We start from the raw sequence: 20161 nt of genomic DNA, 5'->3' as shown, positions 1-20161 counted from the left end.
GCTCCTGTACAATCTCACGAGGAACTGGCATGAGGCAGGCAAGTGTCCTACACATTCTCCATCAACATGGGTTCCATCCCTATCACATCTCTCTTCATCAAGAGCTGCATGGAAATGATCATGAGAATCATGTGACTTCTCTACACGAGCATTAAGACTGGGTACTCTACTCGCATAATGTATCTTGTTTAGTGATGAAGCCACATTTACCAATCATGGCCAGGTAAACCACTTTAACATGCACTATTGGTCTGTTGACAATCCACATTGGCTTCGTTGGGAGGAATGTTAGCTACCATGGAGTGTAAACATGTGGTGTGGGATAGTGAACTATCACATCATAGACCCATTTTTCACAGATGGAACACAGACTCTTAACAGACCATCTTCCATGTATACTAGATGATGTTCCTCTGCAGGCTAGGATGAGACTGTGTACCGATATGACTACTGTCAAGCCCATTAGTCCACAAATACTACTGCACGTCTTTGTGATTTTTTTTTTTTTTTTCCAAATGGCTGGATTGGATGCAGAGGACCTGTCCCCCTTGGCCAGCCCATTACTTTGATTTGATGCCTGTTAACTTTTTTCTGTGGAGAAAGCTGAAAGATGCTATCTACAAGGACATTCAAGTACACCTGATGATATGTAATGGTATATTATTGCAACCTGCTAGGACATCTCTGCTAAAATGCCAGCACGTGTGCAGCAGTCATTCCATACCAGACTAGAAGTGTGTATTGCTGCTTCAAGTGGTCATTTTGAACACAATCTGTGATGTTCAGTTGTCTCATTACCAGTCAGAATTCACATAACTAGTGTTTGCACTTGTGTTGTTCTTTGCTGTGCACTATCACAGGTATTGTACATGTGTCGATGAGGGAACTTTTCAAAATACGATATCTCATAAAAGACTTGCACTATAACGCTGCAACAAACACACTGACATTCCAATGTACCCTACTTTTAGTTTGTTAATGACAACAAGTATTGTTCCATTTAAAGAAGTGTATGTTTGCACAAAAATACACTTTGTAAGTATTGGTTCAATCTGTTGATTGGCTAACAATAAGAGCCCCTGACTACTGACCCATTCTGTGAAAACTGCATATCAACAGCACTTTCCACTTCTGCAATATTTGTGGTGCTGGTCTTAGGTGATTCCTCCTGTATAAATTCAGTCTCAATATTCTATAAGATACATTTAAGGAATAAAATGGTATTTTGACACTGAATATCAAACACATAATTGTTGTAGTCACATTTATTTACAAATTTAAACAAAGACAAAAAAAGCAAAATTGGAAAAAAGAGATGCTCTCATTTCTCTGAGATAATATATATCAGATCAGCAGAAGAGATGCTTCTCCAACCAAATTTTTGTTTTCCTCTGATAAATGCAATTCCCAAACATTGCAGACTTCATTAACAAACACTTACTAGTCACAGTCTTCAATTTATTATCCACAACACATCCACACAGAAAGAAAGAAGGGATTATACACCTGTGGTGATTTTAATGTAAATTGCTTAAAGAAATCTGATCTAAAGATATTATTAGTCACATACGGTTTAGTGTCAGTTATAAATTTCCCCCTTTAAGTAGCTTGAGGTAGTGCTACAGTGATAGATCTTTATTCAAATAAGCAGAAGCTGGACAACACATGCCTTCCATGTGGTAAATGTAATGCCAGATCATGGTGTAAGGTTCATTGCATTACATAATTTAACTACATCTTCAGTCTCGTAACACTCAATGAAGGCAATGAGGACCATTGGTGACAAAACAATGGAAAATTCTAAGGAAAACTTTAAAAACACACCTGGGATCACTATAATCATTAAAAATCTTTAGAATGAAAAAGAGAAATTTACAAAATAGCCACAACGAGTAAGGTACTGAGGTACTTTCATATTATAAATATTACTGTAACATTTTAAGAAAAGTAGTAAAAGAAATTTAATACAGTACAGTCTTGATAATCCGATCTTTGGTTATCCGACCTTCTGTATTATCCGACCCTTTCACCACGCCGAACGTGTGCCAGCCGATGACAGGTCAGTGACTAACATGTTGTTTGTTGATACTCAGTTCATTGTCGCCGTCTGCTACTCCTCACTCCTCAGTGCTACCTTAGATCTGTAGTGGAGTGGACGTGTTGCAATTTGTTTATTGTAAAAATTTGTGGTGATGGCTTCAAAACGGAAAAGGGCGGTCGTTTCAGTGGAAGAAAAACTTAAAGCTTTAAAAAGAATAGACAATGGTGAAACTTTGTTAAAAGTGGCGCAAGATTATGATATCAGGAAAACAACGGTTGGAGACTGGAAAAGGAACTGCAATGACATTGATAAGTGGTGTTCTCAGCGAGCAACTTCAGCTGTTTTGGAAGATCGGAAAACAATGAAAAAATGTGATTACGAAAAAGTGAGTGAAGCTTTGTTCCTATGGTTTACTCAACAGAGAGATAAAGGTGTATCCATGTCGGGACCTATTTTGCAGGAAAAAGCCTTAAAGTTTTGTAACGAACTAAACAAAGGTGAACCTAAATTTCACAGCTAGTGTAGACTGGCTGGACAGTTGGGAGAAAAGATACGGAATTTGGCAACTTAATGTCTGTGGTGGAAAGCTTTTAGCAAATTTTGAAGCTGTTCAATTGTTTAGGAATAAACTTCACAAGGTATTGGACAAGGAAAATTTAACAGACGATCAAATTTTTAAATGCGATGATACTGGTCTCAATTACAAAATGTTACCGGAAAAAACATTAGCATAAAAGGCCAAAAAGGCAGCGCCAGGCTACAAACTTAGCAAAGAAAGAGTGACAATTCTTGCATGCAGTAACCCCATAGCAAATTTGAAAATGAAACTGTCTACGATAGGTAAGCCAAAAAAACCGAGAGCATTTAAAAATGTATCTAAAACTGCTTTACTGGTGAAATATTACAACCAAAAAAATGCTTGGATGAGCTCAGACATTTATAAAGAATGGTTTTTTTAACAAGTTTGTGCCACAAACTGAACAGTTTTTGAAAGCCAACAACTTGCTCCGCAAAGCACTGTTGCTTCTAGACAATACCGCTTGTCTTCCTAATGAAAATGAACTTCGAGATCAAGATATAAAGGCCATGTTTTTGCCTCCAAATGTCACATTCTTATGTCAGCCTATGGACCAAGGGACCTTAGAGACACTGAAGAGAAACTACCGCAGAAACTTGCTTTCCTCTTAATTAATGCTATGGACAAGGGATAAGACCTTCTGCGTGTTAGGCACGGCGCCTGGGCTCGGCGGCAGCTGCTGCTCTTTCCTTCCTTACGAGATACCGTCGATTCGCGCAGTCGTTATTGCAAAAGATGTCACCAAAGGCAATCGCTTCGTTAGCGGCACGGTGCCTGGGCTCGGCAGTTGCGCTGCATTAATTTGAAAGACGTAGCTTATGATGTGGCCCAATCTTGGGAGAGTGTTGGAGGCAAATACAACTGCAAAATCCTGGAAAATTTTGCTACAGGAAAAATCAAGAAAATTCTCAAGATAATGAAAATCTCCAGCAGCAGACCGAACCAGAAAATACTACCCTGCTTTCATTGTTATGAAAAGTTCCGGGATGTGTTTTCACCACAGAAGATCACATAAATGAATGGATTGTCCAAGATGAAGAATTTGAAGTGACAGATGAAGAAATAGTCAATATGGTAAACGAAAAAGAAGAAGGCGAAGAAGCAGATGTAGTGGAGGAAAGTGTACCCAAGATTTCTCACAACAAAGGACACAAGGCCTTAGAAACTGCTTTAAAATGTGTAGAGCAACTGGAGGAAACATTGTCTACCAAGGTTTTACTTCTTAAGAGACTACATGATTTAGCGGCAAAAAAAACGGCAAACAGCAAGCAAACAAAAGACAATTACTAACTTATTCACACAGCAAATATCTATTCAGTCTAATTTGATTTGTATTGTATTAAACATTTAACTCATTTAGCCTACTTTAGTTTAATTTTTGTGTTTTTTTATATTGTTTTCTGTGTTATCTGACCTTTCCACTTATGCAACCTTGCAGCGGTCGGTTCAGGTCAGATAATCGAGAATCTACTGTAGTATGCATATCATGTCAGAAATTTGCAAATCAGACTGCAAAATCAAACCAATATGGGATATTGTTAAAACAGACAGGGGAAGAAGCTTTAGAAAGTGGTGCTTTTCCACTACCAAATAGAATGGGAGAATTATAAAAGATTGTTCAAGTGTAGCAGGTATTTTTAATAATTTATTTTTAAAAGTAATTGAGAAAATTGTTTCATGAAGTCCAAATGCGAAAGAAAAAAAAGTACACTGAAGAAACCACATAGAGGAGATTTAGTGATATGAAAATTCGTCACACATCTCCCGTCTGACGTAAGGATGATGATCATTAACCTAAAAGTGAAAGTTCACACAGAGTTGATGAAACCTCCAATAAGCACTAAACATTATGGCCCTATAACTTGTTCTCAGTCACATGTGTAAACCATCATGGGTTCAGGATAGATTACCACACACATTAAAATATGCCATTGTTGGCTTCTCTATAAGAAAGGCAATTCCTCAATTTTCCTCATCATTTTCATCAATTTTTGTGAAGGTAATGTACTTGGGGGTTGTCAGTCACTTGAGTAGAAATAGGATACTTAGTCAAAGTTCGGATTTCAAAACGGCTGCTCTATTTGAAAGCAGTTTCCACCTTCAATGAGCAAATACTATTTTTTTCTTTTTTTTTCAAATGATAAAATAGTATCAGTTGGGAGCCTCTGCATCTTATCATAGGTATCTGATAGCGCCAATAACAATATTCTATCAGAGAAATTGAGATTTTGTGGGATACATGGTTCACTACACACACAACTTAGTTCCTATTTAAGAAACAGTGAGCGAAAAGCTACATTAAGATGTTTGAGTGATACAAACAGGCACAGCATGTCATCTTCATGTGGAGAAATCACAAGAGGCTTTCCACATAGTTCAATCATGGGCCCATTACTATTCTTGCTTTATAGTAATGATTTACCATTTCATAGGAATAAGGAGTCAGAATTAGTTCTTTGTAAAACTACAGCTCATCCAGATTTGTACTGTTAAAACATTATAAATGGACCACCTACTGTCAATGCTGTTTACAAAAAAGGGCACAATTCTACATTTTTGGGTGTGTATACTGATGAAAAAAAATTGAAAAACCATATAGCAGACCCCCTAAAACATTTTGATTCAGCTGTTATCGTAAGAATAATTGCCAACTTTGGAGACACATAAATCAAGTTAACATATTTAGCATATTTTCATTCACTAACATAACAGGGGATAATGTTCTGCTGTAACTCCTCACCTACACAAAAAGTAATTATAACACAAGTACATCTCACAAGCATTTGTTCAAACAACTGAGAATATTAACCACAGCCTGACAGTACACTCATCGACTCACGGAATTTGTTGTCAACTCTGCAACACACTTTGAAAGTAATATGACAGATTCACCAACACTATACTACAAAGGAAGATGGTAGAAGGATTCTTGAATAAAACTAATTAGTCCACTACAAACCTTTAATAGACGTGCGCGCACACACACACACACACACACACACACACACACACACACACACATTGTCTCTGCTATCTTTTGTTCAACAGACATGTTCTACATGATAACATTATTCATGAATACAATCCATAACACAGAATTAACTAACACATTTAAAAAACATAAACTTACGTTTATAGTCTTTCGCTGGTATCAGTTGGTCACGAACATAATCAATAACAACAAAAAATGGTTCTTCAGCATTGTTGTCAGATTCTGTTCTAAGAAACTTGGTAATTCGACCCACCATTGCACGAACATTTCTTTTGTGAGCTTCAGCATGTGCTTTGTAAACTGACAGCAGCTTAAAGATAATATAAATCACCATCACACCTGTAATTACCAGACACACATTTTTGAAACAAACAGGATGGAACAGTGTGTGTCTTAAAATTAATATTTTATTCAATTACACTAATACATATTAAAATTTTTAATTGTGAAATTTTTATCTATTAGAATGATGAGAAAATGTCTTGGCTTGGCACAGAGATGGTATGAACATTAAATTAAATTAAATTTTATTCTTGTTATGCTAGTACATGCTACGCATTAACCTAAGTACAGTATCAACAGTATGCAGAAGAGTTTAATTCAGAAGGTTTTATAAAGTATGTATGTATGAATTTTGAATATGTTAATGACGTAATTCCCCGAATTCCACTCACTGGCTTTCACTGAATTTAATTTAGTTGAGTGAGTTTCGTTGCAATGGATGAACTGCAAAGTATGTCACCACAAAATTGATTGTTGGAGATCATTTACTATCCCCAAAAATTCCTCAAAAGTTGTTGAATGTATCTACAAAATTAGTTACTTTATTTCCCGTATTTAACAAATAGGTACATGAATTCAAATATTACTGCACTTTACTGGAGATAAATCATCTGCTCCTGCTTCTTAAACTCCTAGTATATCCACCCTATTTGATGCATCAGTAAGTGAACACACACACACACACACACACACACACACACACACACACAGTATGCCACAGGCAGACTGTGACATTTTCTCCTTGGCTGCGTATCGTGAAAATAGTACTTTGTGAATTGTGGAATTCCTGTACAACCATCAAAAATTCAATAATAATCCTTTGGCTTCCAGAAACAAAGAATCATTAAGAAACATTTCCTCAAAGTTAACTGAGCAGGTGAAGGAAGAAGACAAAGTAGATGGAGAAGGGAGGAGTTAACAGAGCAGTGGTGGAAGTAACAATAAGTAGCTCATACATCAAGAGTGTCACACACATACTAAAAAACAGTTGCCTTTACCTGGAAAACCTGAAATTCAGGTTTCTCCATGTTGGTGTTGGGTCAACAATTGTATTAAAAACTACGGATCACTGCAAAGATGGATCCTAGCTTCCAATAAGCATAACCAGTGGTGGGTCCTGTGTAAGAGCACATGAAAACCCTAACTTTCAATATCTTGCGGATTTGTTGGTTATTTTTCTTTGCATACTGTTAATTGCAACATAGATGCTGCAGCTGAAAGAAACAGCACTTAAATCTACCGTGCTACTCTAGACTTCGTGAAACTTCGTATCGGGGTCAGGAGCATACTTTCAGTTGTGCATGTTTTAAGGAGCTTTTGTGCATACGCAGCTCACATGACCCAATTGCCTTACAGGCCAAATACATATGGATTTGATAATGTGCACAGCTAACCTCATCACTCAACTAGAAGTTTACATCAGTGTCACCAGGTGGTAGCACACTGCGGCAGACTTTTACCCTGTTTTGCTCGGCATAAATCCTGCTAGATGATAGCACAGTCCTCAGATATGCTAATTCACTCACTATATAGTAAAATTAGATCAAACGACTGTATATGCTAAAGTTGTACTGACAGTAAACCTATTTTGTCAGTTTCTGAATGAGTTATAGTATATTAACTTATGAATTTTGTCATACAGTAATCTATTTGAGGTGCTGAGAATCATAAGAGCCTAACGCACATCACCGTCGATTGTGAGACTGTACCATTTATTCATGCTTCTGAAATCTATTGATTTTATGATGAGCAGATTTACCTGTGCTGTAGGCCCACACTGTATATATAAAATTTCATGAAAAGTTGTATCACTGGTTTCTCTGATATTCACTTAAATGTGGGATTGGCAGCAGTGCCTCATTAGTATTTTAGTCAAGTGACCATGTTGGTAGACATTACTACTTACGTTTAACCATTTCCACAATGATTGGTTGCTTACTGTGCAGGAATTGGCTTTCATGCACAGTGTATACATGAACTATGTTTAATCTATTTTAAATGCTAACAGAAAAATAAAGTTTTGAGAAAGGGTTGTGTGTTGTGCTTGGGTAGTTCAGACAGTAGACTACTTGCTCGCAAAAGGCGAAGTTCCTGAGTTCGAGTCTTGGTCCAGCACACAGCTTTAATCTGCCATGAAGTTTCATATCAGTGCACACTTCACTGCAGAGTGAAAATTTCATTCTGGGAACAGAAAGGTAAATTACCACAAAAAGTAAGTCACAAAGAAACTATGGCCTCTGAAACACAGATCCTTTGATTGAGAGAGTGACAACATCAAATAAGTGCGACTAAGAGCAAACATTTAACAAGGAAGTGTGCAGTAAGCAAAAGTTATCGTGTGGGTGCAGCGTCAGAATATTTGATTTTCGGCCCAGAGGTAAATTCGTGAACTAATACATCTGTTACAAATATTGTACATCCATCTGAAAAATTGGAAAAGCACGAAAACCCCCAATTACACAAAAATGCGAAATGGAGAGTTGCGAAATGTTACACTCCATCTCTTTATTGCCCTAAACTATACTTAATTATGTACAAAACAACAAAATTCCACAAAAACAATTCTTTCGTTGTCAGATAAACTATGCATCTTATTTTTTACTATTATTATTACTGTTGTTATTACAATTGGCAGTGGCTGTAGTTATATAAACTTGTTGATAACCGTAACTGTTACGCCGCAGAAGCTATTAATTTCACACTCTCAAATTTATCTGAATCTAGAAATTTTTGAAAACCAGAATGTATACTCATGAGTTGCCACTGAGCATAACTCTGAAATGCTAACGCAAATGGCAGACAAAGAGCCTCTTTTAGTTATGGGAGAAAACAGGGAACTGTGTTTCAGATAGGTATTTTGGAAAACAAGGAAATATTAATATGTGAAGCATCGAACAGCCTCACAGCAGCAAATGCACATGCAAGTGAGAGATCTGCAAGAGGTTTGGTTACATTACCTACAGCCTACAACTGAATAATTCTCTCCCATTGTCCCATTCAAAATTAACGAAACTTCAACTTTTTATAACTTCCAATAGAATTTCCATGTCTTGTTCCCACATACTGAGTAATGGATTTAGTGAGGCATGTAGTGCTCCTTTAGGTCAGGCCAATTCACAGCAGCCACTAAAATATACTTTTATGACAATAGCGACAGGGTGGGGTGGTTAATTAACCACCTGTTTCACTGCTGATATCACTTAATACACGTTCAGAAAAGGCTATAAACTATGAAGTACTATAAACACTGAGAAAAATATACACAGCAGATCATAAAGGAACATTGTTGTTTAGTGAAGTCATTGTAGATGGAGGTACAGCTCACGAGACAAAAGGCAATCAGATTTTTAATTTTTTTAATGGTACCTGTAGTTCAAAACTCAAATATCATTCACACAAAGCATTTCAACATGGCTCCCAAAAATTGTTGAGTAAGCTGACTTCAAATTTTTAAGAATGTCTATAGTACCCTACAGCAAGGTTGTCTTTTAGATGGTACCTGTAGCTCTGTGGCAGAATTCTCACCTATAATGTGGGTGGTAAATCTTCAATTCATGATTGTTGTAAAATTTTACACAAAGTTGCATGTTCCACGAGCATTTCCATGAGGCGTAAAACACATGAGAATTAAGAAAATTAATTTTTAATGTTTTTTTATTTTAATAGCATCGTTAACAATCTTTTATAAAATATCAATATCTAAGAATTTACACTTCCAATGAAAATTGGATTTTTTGTGTGATATGTAATTATAAATAAGAAGACTTACATTTTCTATAAAAATGACAATTAGATCAACCTTACAGAATGAGACTTTTACTCCGCAGCGGAGTGTGCGCTGATATGAAACTTCCTTGCAGATTAAAATTGTGTGCCGGATCAAGACTCTAACACTTCTAAGGCCCCAATTTCAAGTTTCAGTCCAGCACACAGTTTCAATCTGCCAGAAGTTGCTTAGATATGTGTTACATTAGCATATATTTGATAAATTTTATGTTTAAATGACATAGGTATTCAAACTAAATAGAAAACAGGGGAAGGGGGGGGGGGGTAGAAAGAGGGTAAAATGGAAAAAATAACAACTGAAAGGAGACTCAAACCAACCTCTTGTACTATCAATTTTTTTCCAGCTTATGTATTTTATGTTTCACAGAAATGTTAGTAGAACTAGCACCTCTGTTTAAAAATTTGCATTGGCCATGAATCGAATCCAGGACCCATAATGGCAGATGAGCATTGCACCACAGAGCCATGCTGCCTGTTGAGAAAAACTGACCTAATTTTAGTGTATTAAAGATGGTCAGAAAACTTCAAAGTCGATTTTCTCAAGAATTTTTCAGAGTTGCAACATTTGTTCTGTTGAAATTGCTTCTATCTTTTCCTTTTACCTCTTGAAAATAATGATTTTTTTTTTAAATTAAATTACAAGAAAAATGCAAAGTGAGAAAATATTATGATTATTATTCCCACAATGGTCCAATGGTCTCAAATTGAAAATTTGAGGATAGTTATTTCTGTAAATAAGAAATATCATTCTACTATCTGATGAAATAGAACGAACACTTTTTCCAATTCTGTTCCAAACAATTATTTTCCATCCATGACAGAGGTTTTTAGCTTATGTTGAACCAAGATAACTTACATAAGATGACAAGCAAAAGAAACACATTAGTTTTTATACTTTCAACTCAGCATTGTTCAAAAACTAAAAGTGTATTGAAAATACGGTAGAGTCCCACTACTCCGAACTCCACTATTCTGAAAATCCACCTATTCCAAACAGAGTTCAGCAAAATTCCAATTTTTTAAATTTAAAAACAGGAGAAATTAAAAAGATGTCTGTGAAAAATGTACGTTTATTATTATACAAAGAAGTTAAATAGAGACATACATAGAGCCTAAGCATGATGAAAACATCTGAAACCATATTGAAATGAAGGTGGTTACTTACAATAAAGTACATACAGTACATGTCAGCTCCATTTATACAATCTGTAGAATCATTTTTAATCACTGATAAGCACAAAAAATAATCAATTTACACACACTGAAGAAGTAAGTATTTTTTTCTGACGAAGAGCACTGAATCAACTTGAACACGCAATGTTCCACCATTGCCACATAAACATAACATCACTTGGTATTGATGAAACGTGCTGTTCAACATAGCATAAGGTGAGTAAAGAGCATTTGTCACATCTGTGTGTGATATGAGTTCAGTTTGAGCATTCACCTCCCCCTTGCTTCCCACCTCTGAGCTGATGAACCTTGCAGCATTGCTACAGTGCTCCTCATGTCCATTGTCGTCAACAGCAGTCTTCTTCTCAACACACCTTTCTTCTTCATCTTAATAGCCAAGGATTTTCTTGACTTGTGGAAGGTCACAGTCTTTCACTGGCATAAAAGTTGTTTCAACAAATTCCAATGTAGGCCACAGATTTTTCCATGATCTTTGTAATGCACATTTAGTGGTGTTATCCCATGCTTCAGACAACCAGTAAATCACACCTTTTATTGTAATTTTCTTAAGCTTTTGTAGCATTGTGATTGCATTTTCATCTTCATCAAGTAAGGTGCAAAGCAACATTTTCCTGTAATTTTGTTTAATGACCTGCAACACACCTTTGTCCTTAGGCTGAAGAACTGAGGCCACATTTGGTGGCAGAGAAACTGCTTCAGTGTCTCCACAAGCAAGTTTCATTTCTTCTGGGTGGGACATAGTGTTGTGTATAAAAAGCAGAGCGTGATTAGGCAATCCATTTTCCTTATTGAACACAGTCACCTTAGGGACAAATTGGGTGCTCAAACCATTTCTTGAGCAAGTCACACTCCATCCAAGCATTTTCTTGATTCTTATATACTACTGGCCATTAAAATTGCTACACCAAGAAGAAATGCAGATGATAAACGGATATTCATTGGACAAATATACTATGAACTGACATGTGATTACATTTTCATGCAATTTGGGTGCACAGATCCTGAGAAATCAGTACCCAGAACAACCACATCTGGCCATAATAACTGCCTTGACATGCCTGGGCATTGAGTCAAACAGAGCTTGGAAGGCGTGTACAGGTACAGCTGCCCATGCAGCTTCAACACGATACCACAGTTCATCAAGAGTAGTGACTGGCATATTGTGACAAGACAGTTGCTCGGTCACCATTGACCAGACATTTTCAATTGGTGAGAGATCTGGAGAATGTGCTGGCCAGGGCAGCAGTCGAACATTTTCTGTATCCAGAAAGGCCCGTACAGGACCTGCAACTTGCGGTTGTGCACTATCGTGCTGAAATGTAGGGTTTCGTAGGGATCGAATGAAGGGTAGAGCCACGGGTCGTAACACATCTGAAATGTAACGTCCACTGTTCAAAGTGCCATCAATGCAAACAAGAGGCGACCGAGACGTGTAACCAATGGCACCCCATACCATCATGCCGGATGGTACGCCAGTATGGCGATGACAAATACATGCTTCCAATGTGCGTTCACCGCGATGTCGCCAAACATGGATGCGACCATTATGATGCTGTAAACAGAACCTGGATTCATCCGAAAAAATGACGTTTTGCCATTTGTGCACCCAGGTTCATCGTTGAGTACACCATCGCAGGTGCTCCTGTCTGTACTGCAGCGTCAAGGGTAACTGCAGCCATAGTCTCCGAGCTGCCAAGCTGATAGTCCATGCTGCTGCAAACGTCATCGAACTGTTCATGCAGGTGGTTGTTGTCTTGCAAACGCCCCCATCTGTTGACTCGGGGATCGAGACGTGGCTGCACAATCCGTTACAGCCATGCGAATAAGATGCCTGCCATCTCGACTGCTAGTGATACGAGGCCGTTGGGATCCAGCATGGCATTCCGTATTACCCTCCTGAACCCACTGATTCCATATTCTGCTAAGAGTCATTGGATATTGACCAACGCGAGGAGCAATGTCGTGGTACGATAAACCGCAATCACGATAGGCTACACTCCGACCTTTATCAAAGTCGGAAACGTGATGGTACGCATTTCTCCTCCTTACACATGGCATCGCAACAACGTTTCACCGGGCAACACCGGTAAACTGCTGTTTGTGTATGAGAAATCTGTTGGAAACTTTCCTCAAGTCAGCACGTTGTAGGTGTCGCCAGCGGCGCCAACCTTGTGTGAATGCTCTTATAAGCTAATCATTTGCATATCACAGCATCTTCTTCCTGTCGGTTAAATTTCGCGTCTGTAGCACGTCATCTTCGTGGTGTAGCAATTTTAATGGCCAGTAGTGTAATACACAGGAAGTGGGTTGATGTTAACGTGTTTGAATGCCTGTGGTTTCACTGATTTGCCTATATCATCAGGGGAAGGTTGGTTGTTGTCGAGACATTGCTGCTAGCTAAGACAGTCAGACATTGTTTGTCTATTTTAAACCCTGGGGCAGATTTCTCTTCTTGCAAAGCAAGACGTTTCTTAGGCAAGGCCTTAAAATTTAGTGTAGTTTCATCCACATTGTAATCTTGCTGCAGTGAGCAGTTTTGAGAAGAAACTAGATGTTTAAATTCTTTTAGGTAACTGACAGCTGCTTCATTGTCAGATGACACCTTATACTCAGAAATTGTGAGTTGTCTAACTCTATGTTTTTTCTTCAGAAAAGAGAGAAAGAGAGAGAGAGAGAGAGAGAGAGAGAGAGAGAGAGAAGAAGAAGAAGAAGAAAACAACAACAACCACAGCTACCTGAAAGTGATGGGTCACCATCCATAAGCTTGTTCAGTTGAGGTGTATTTTCTTTTACCAAAGGATAAGAAATGGGGATTCCTTTCTGTCTTTCTTGAGCAAAAATAAGGCCTTGACAAGTTCTTCATATAAAGAAACAGTCATTTTTTGCCACTTTTCAAGAGTGAAGCCACTTTTCAGTTGAAACAGAAAAAAACTGCTCAATTTTAAAGCAATTTTTTGTTTAGTCACTAATCATTGCTTTTTCTGACACCATAACTGAGTGATAATTTAGTAGCACTTTCTCTGCTGTCCAGTCTTTTTAACACTTCAAGTTCTTGTTTTAAAGTACACAAAGAAAGACTTTGTTTACTTGCCATGTTTAATATTTAACAGCTGACATCAAGGGCTACAAACATAAATAAAAAAGGCACAGTGACTCGCTAAAGGAACTCAAGACTCATGCAAAAAAAGCTTAACAATAAATTTGCAGTAATGTGTTTGGAATGCGGGAGGGAGAGGGGTTGGTAGGGTGTCTGTGCTATGAATCGTCGAAGCTCACTAGCAGATGTTCCCACTCGCAGACTAGTTTACTGACCCGTCTTTGATGAAAAGCAGGAACATTTTGTTGCTGCGTATCCCCAGTGTGTTAGTCAACAGATGACTTCTAGAACATCATTCTCTTCATGGCCTCCAGCAACCCAGCCCTGGAAATGCATCCATGTTGATTTTGTAGGTCCATTTCTGAATTTGTTCTCGCTGATTGTCATTGATGTATTTTCACATTTCCATACATGGTATGGTGCCCCTCGCTCACTACTGAGGTAAGGTCTTTCAGTTATTCTCATTTTTGAAAACAGACCCCAGTTCCTGTCTCAGGCTTTCGTGATTTCTTTGTGCAGTCAAGCATGCGCCACATTCATTCCCCTCCCTTTCACCCACAATCTAACGGGGAGGTCAAGCACATGGGTCGCACCTTTAGAGACACAGATGAAAAAATAACTGCAAGACTTCCTGAAGAATGGACATTAAATTTTTTTCTGACAACTTACCAAATGATTCCTATTGGTTCCCATAGCCCAGCGTAGCTTCTCCATGGGTACCAGCCAAGGACACTCCTCCATCTCCTACGTCAATGATCTCACCCGCGATGGAGTTCTGGTGTATCAAGCTTCAAGCCAGGGACAGCAGCCTGGGAACGTGGTTTTGTTCGGTACCCCCACTGCATACCAGCAGTCATCATGGGCCAGAACGGCCACCGCATTTATACCCTATGGACTGGGGACAGGGAGGGGAGCTGGGTGTCCAGCGCCTTTGCAATCAGCTCTGCATCCATGTGAGCAGCCACTCCCTCCCCTCATCCCAGCTGTGCCACCTCCTTTCCTCAGTGCCGCCTACCAGCGACAGTTCCAGCCTCATCTTCTACCTGCGTCACCGATTCCACATTAAGAGCTTATGCCTTGGCAGACTCTGGCAGCAGCCTCAGTGGCACTCCCGCCAGAGTGCATGCCCCTCATGGGAACAGCCTCAGCCTGCGGTGGTGTCACTTCCACACGTCTGGCAGACATCATCATGGATCCTGACTTGGGCTGCCTGTTGCCAGTTCTGTGGTCCTGTGCCCGGCGGAGTGGCATCAGGCCTCTCCTCGCACTGGGCCCTTTGGCCTGTGTCCCAAGGTATCCGGCTACCTGGGGTTGCTCACTTCTCTTACCTACAGGGACTCTATGGATGTGGATGCCGACTCCATGTCACAGCTGTCCACAACTCACCTGAGAGATCAGCAATGACCCCCCACCCCCTCCCCAAGAGGAGAGGGATGTAGCAAACCACATAGATCCACACCCAAGATCTGGGTACACAGTAGTAAGGCCCGCCACAGAAGTTGGCAGATGCAGCTAGACATTCAATAACCATCAGAGGCCACCAGTCGTGGATGTACGTGCCTCTAGCCTGTATATTCTAATGGCTGGCCAACATCATCTAGAGGGGGCCTGGCCAGCTCTAACTCAGTTACATGTTTACCTGTGCACATGTGTTATCAGACTGTTATTATGAGCCACTCCATTGCTAGTCTTCCTGTTATAACATGTTGTTTTTTAGACTTAATAAAGTTTGTTGTGTCAGTCACTGTGTGTTGTTCTCTTGTGGAATTAGAACACATATTATGAAAAATTAGACACTACAATGTAGTTATAAAAAGCTATGCACTCAATGCAGCTGAATTCATTGTGAAAGTCAAAATAGGAGAGACAGAATAACTCGAGAAAAAGTAAGAAGAATACTTTCAATCAAATTTTGGGATCAGAAATAGATAGAAATCACAATTACAAATTAAGGAAAAATAACGAACTTTCCAGACACAATTTGAAAGTTGGGCTTGTGGAAGGAATGGGCATACACAGCTTAACCAAAAAAATTTTTCAGTTGGTCAACAACAAAAATAAATGGACAAATCACAGTCAAAGGACCTAGAAGGATGGTTAAATCAGAAGAATACATACGAAACAAGGAAGACTATTTAAATAGTCTCACACTTTCAACATTTTCTCAAGAGGGAACAATGCAAATGTACACACACATTCAATGAGAAACAGCAAAGACAATACAGTGAAACAATGAAAAAAAATAAAAGGAATACCAATCGAAAGAATAAATCCTGAATAATTCTTTATGGACTTCATAGCTGGCTGAATGTAAATATTGGCGGTAGCAAAATTTTATCAAAATTTGAAGAGAAATTCTGACCAAAAGAATTGCTTTTGTACATACAATGAGGTAACAAAAGTAATGGGATAGTGATATACACATGTACCCCCAGTATTATCGCTTACACGAGATATAAACGGGCATTGGTGGAGCTGTGCTTAGGTGATTCAGGTGAAAAGGTTTCCGACTTGATAATGGCCACATGATTGGAATTAACAGACTTTGAACACGGAATGGTAGTTGGAGTTAGACACATGGGACATTCCACTTCGGAAGTTGTTATGGAATTTAATATTGCAAAGATCCACAGCATCCAGAGCGTGCCAAGAATACAACATTTCAGGCATTACCTCTCATCACAAACAACGCAGTGACTGTCAGCCTTCACTTAACGACTGAGAGCAGCAGCATTTGCTTAGAGTAGTCAGTGCTGACAGACAAGCAACACTTTGTGAAATAACCACAGAAATCAATGTCGGACATACGACTAATGTATTCATTAGGACAGTGCTGCAAAATTTACCAATAATGGGTTATGGCAGCAGACGACTGATGTGAGTGCCTTTGCTAAGAGGACAACATCGTCTGCAGCACCTCTCTTGGGCTTGTGACCGTTTCGGTTGGACCGTAGACTACTAGCAAACTGTGGCCTGCTCAGATGAGTCCCAATTTGAGTTGGTAAGAGCTGACGGTAGGGTTCACGTGTGGCGCAGACCCCATGAAGCCTTGGACCCAAGCTGTCAACAAGGCACTGCGCAAGCTGGTTGGCGGTTTCATAATGGTGTGGACTGTGTTTACATGGTATGGACTGGGTCCTCTGGTCTATATGAATCAATTACTGATGAAATGGTTATGTTAGACCACCTGGAGACCATTTGCAGCCATTCATGGACTTCACATTCCCAAACAACAGTGGAACACTGTGCCATGTCACCAGGTCACAACTGTTCATGACTGGTTTGAAGAACATTCTGGACAGTTTGTGTGAATGATCTGGACACCCAGATCCCATTGAACATTTATGGGACATATTTAAAACATCAGTTTGTACTCAAAAGCCTGCACCAACAATACTTTCGCAGTTACAGAGGGCTATAGAGGCAGCATGGCTTAATACACTGGTGTCCAAAATAGGAGCAACAAACCACAACTTCCCCGTCCTGTGTCTAATTCATGATATAAACATACAAACTGTCAACCAGATGTTTGTGTGACCATGTTCTGCACAGAAGACGGCATTCCGGTCGACCGACAACCACGCCAACAATGAAGTCAGGGCCCTATGAAACGAGGTAGTGTTTGAAGGGGAGCCCCAATATCCACAATCGTTGAGTACACAGTCACAGATGGTGCTGTATGACACACAGAAGATGACTACCAGAGCCTCTGTGGTGGAGAACCATAGTAACAAAGAAAGCAGGACAGTAGCTGATGTGGCCAGATGGCATTTTGGATCGTTCTGTTGTTTCTTGGATGTGCCAACAGTTTATAGACATCGAAACTGTGTCCCAAAGTGCAGGACAGGGCGGGGCCTATCAAGTGTGACTTCGGTAGAGAGGACCGTTATTTGGCTATAAGGGCATGACAGTACTGCCTTAGTACTGCACAGCAACTGGCATGTGAGCTCGTTGCAGCCCTGGCCATGATGGCAAACAGTGTGCAGAAGGCTTAAGTAGAGCGGCCTCTACTGTCAGAGACCTTCTGTATGTCTACCTCTGACATGTCTTTGCACAAAGGAACGTCTAGAGTGGAGTCGCCAACATAGCACCTGGATGGTCAAACAGTGGGCCACAGTTGTTTTCAGACATGAGTACTGATTTAGTTTGGAGAGTGATTCTCGATGGATTCGCATCTGGAGGGAACATGAAACACGATTCCGGGACCCAAACATTGTGGAAAGAGACTGATATCGAGGAGGATCCCTAATGGCATCTGCAGGGATTATGTTTACAATTCGAACCACTCGTTATGAAATTGCACGGATGAAATGGCAAGGTTTAACTGCTGGTATCATGATGAGGTCCTGGGACCTCATCTGCAGTTGTCACAAGGTGCTGTGGGCCCAGACTTCATACTGATAGATGATAATGCTTGACCTCATAGACCACGTATGGTTGACATTTTCTTGAAAACAGAAGATATTGTATGCATGGCGTGGTCTGGTCACCCTCCTAATTTGAATCCCATACAGCATGCCTGGGATGCACTAGGGAGATGGGTTGCATCACGTCAGCATCCACCAACCACTCTCCACGACTGCGAGCAGCTCTGCAGGAAGAATGGGTGTTATTGCCTCAACACAAGACATGACATCATTTCAGCATGCTCGTCATTGTCAGGCCTGCATTGTTATCAGAGGTGGTCACATGCCATACACAACCTTGCAAATTTCTGTTTGTTGCTTTAATTTTGGACAGCTGTGTATTTCTGCAGATGACTTCTAACAACTTGTTGCATCCATGCCATGTCAAGTTACTGCACTACGCTGGGCAAAAGGAGGTCCAACACACTATTAGTAGGTATCTCATGGCTTTTGTCACCTCAGTGTAAAACTTCAACAAAGAATGTTTCTTTCTTGCCACCTTGAGTTTAGAATTTAAAGCGAAATGGTGAAGCAATTGTTTTGCATTGCCTGTTGTCAAATGTTAATGGAATTATTTACACAGTGCTCAATCAGCATTTAATATAGAAAAATTATATTGTGTTGTATAATTTAAGTCACTTGCTACAATTTTGCACTTCATACTAGATTTGTGAGAGGTGAGACATACAAATACACAGTCATACAAATTGAAGTTCTTATGCAAAGCGCAGAAATGTTAAACAACTTAATTATTTTATAAATGTTACTTTATGGTTAGCTATGATGATTTGAAAACATCAATCCTACTTTTACCTTGCTGAAAGCCTTCTTCATCTACAATTAATCAAATAAGTAATTAAATGTGTGCAACTTACAAAGTGCAGCTTCGACCAATCGATTCACGAACCAACTGAGGTGATACATTAAATAGCACTTAACAGGTGCTCTCATTGTATAAACATACATAACTTCTCCTCCACCTGTCCTGTTTAGTGTATATCCCCAGTGACGATTGAATAATATGAGAACTTCCATATTCTTAATGTCATCTTGGTCCTGAAAATTAACCTACTGTTATTGCATGTACAGAAATATAAAATAATAAAATAATCACCACACTTAAACTCATGAAGAAAAATTAATCTTAAGTGTTTTACATTTTCTGAGAAAGTGTTCTTACATTATTTTGAAAGTTTATCAACAATAAACACTTCAATTACAAACTAAAATGTGGAATTAACAACATAAAAAGCTAGTATGATGTAACGCTCATATCAAAAGGAAAAGAGAAATCCCTATTATCACCACTACAAATTTGTGCTACAAAGTGTATTGAGTCGGAACTCATCAAGTACAGTGGAATGTCAGGTCTTAAATGGCTACACAGGATAATTGAAATGGCCTGGGAGTCGGGACAGGTTCCATCAGACTGGACAAAAGCAGTAATCACACCAATCTTTAAACATGGAAACAGAAAAGATTGTAACAACTACAGAGGTATCTCTTTAATCAGCATTGTGGGTAAAATCTTCTCAGGTATTGTTGAAAGGAAAGTGCGAGTATAAGTTGAGGAGCAACTGGATGAAAATCAGTGTGGGTTTAGGCCTCTTAGAGGTTGTCAGGACCAGATCTTTAGCTTACGACAAATAATGGAGGAGTGTTATGAGTGGAACAGGGAATTGTATCTATGCTTTATAGATCTAGAAAAGGCATATGACCGGGTTCCTAGTAGGAAGTTATTGTCTGTTCTACGAGATTATGGAATAGGAGGCAAACTTTTGCAAGC

General features: G+C 39.2%; 1 protein-coding gene across 4 annotated transcripts in view; it reads right to left on the bottom strand.

Annotated features, from left to right (window-relative positions):
• The window catches only part of LOC124723171 (inner nuclear membrane protein Man1), a 349300-nt gene that overhangs the window by 108758 nt on the left and 220381 nt on the right, over window positions 1-20161 (bottom strand). For all 4 annotated transcript variants that reach the window (XR_007006525.1, XR_007006526.1, XM_047248368.1 and 1 more), the window contains exons 6-7: window positions 19251-19431; window positions 5749-5949 (exon numbers count right to left, since the gene is read on the bottom strand). Coding sequence is in view for 2 of the 4 variants with exons in the window: in XM_047248368.1 (XP_047104324.1) it covers window positions 5749-5949; window positions 19251-19431 (382 nt within the window). In the remaining 2 variants the exon portion in view is untranslated. The remainder of the gene's footprint in view (window positions 1-5748; window positions 5950-19250; window positions 19432-20161) is intronic.

The sequence above is a fragment of the Schistocerca piceifrons genome, chromosome X, assembly GCF_021461385.2.
Source record: "Schistocerca piceifrons isolate TAMUIC-IGC-003096 chromosome X, iqSchPice1.1, whole genome shotgun sequence".
NCBI classification, from domain to species: Eukaryota; Metazoa; Arthropoda; class Insecta; order Orthoptera; family Acrididae; genus Schistocerca; species Schistocerca piceifrons.
This window is presented reverse-complemented; position numbering and strand designations above follow the sequence as displayed.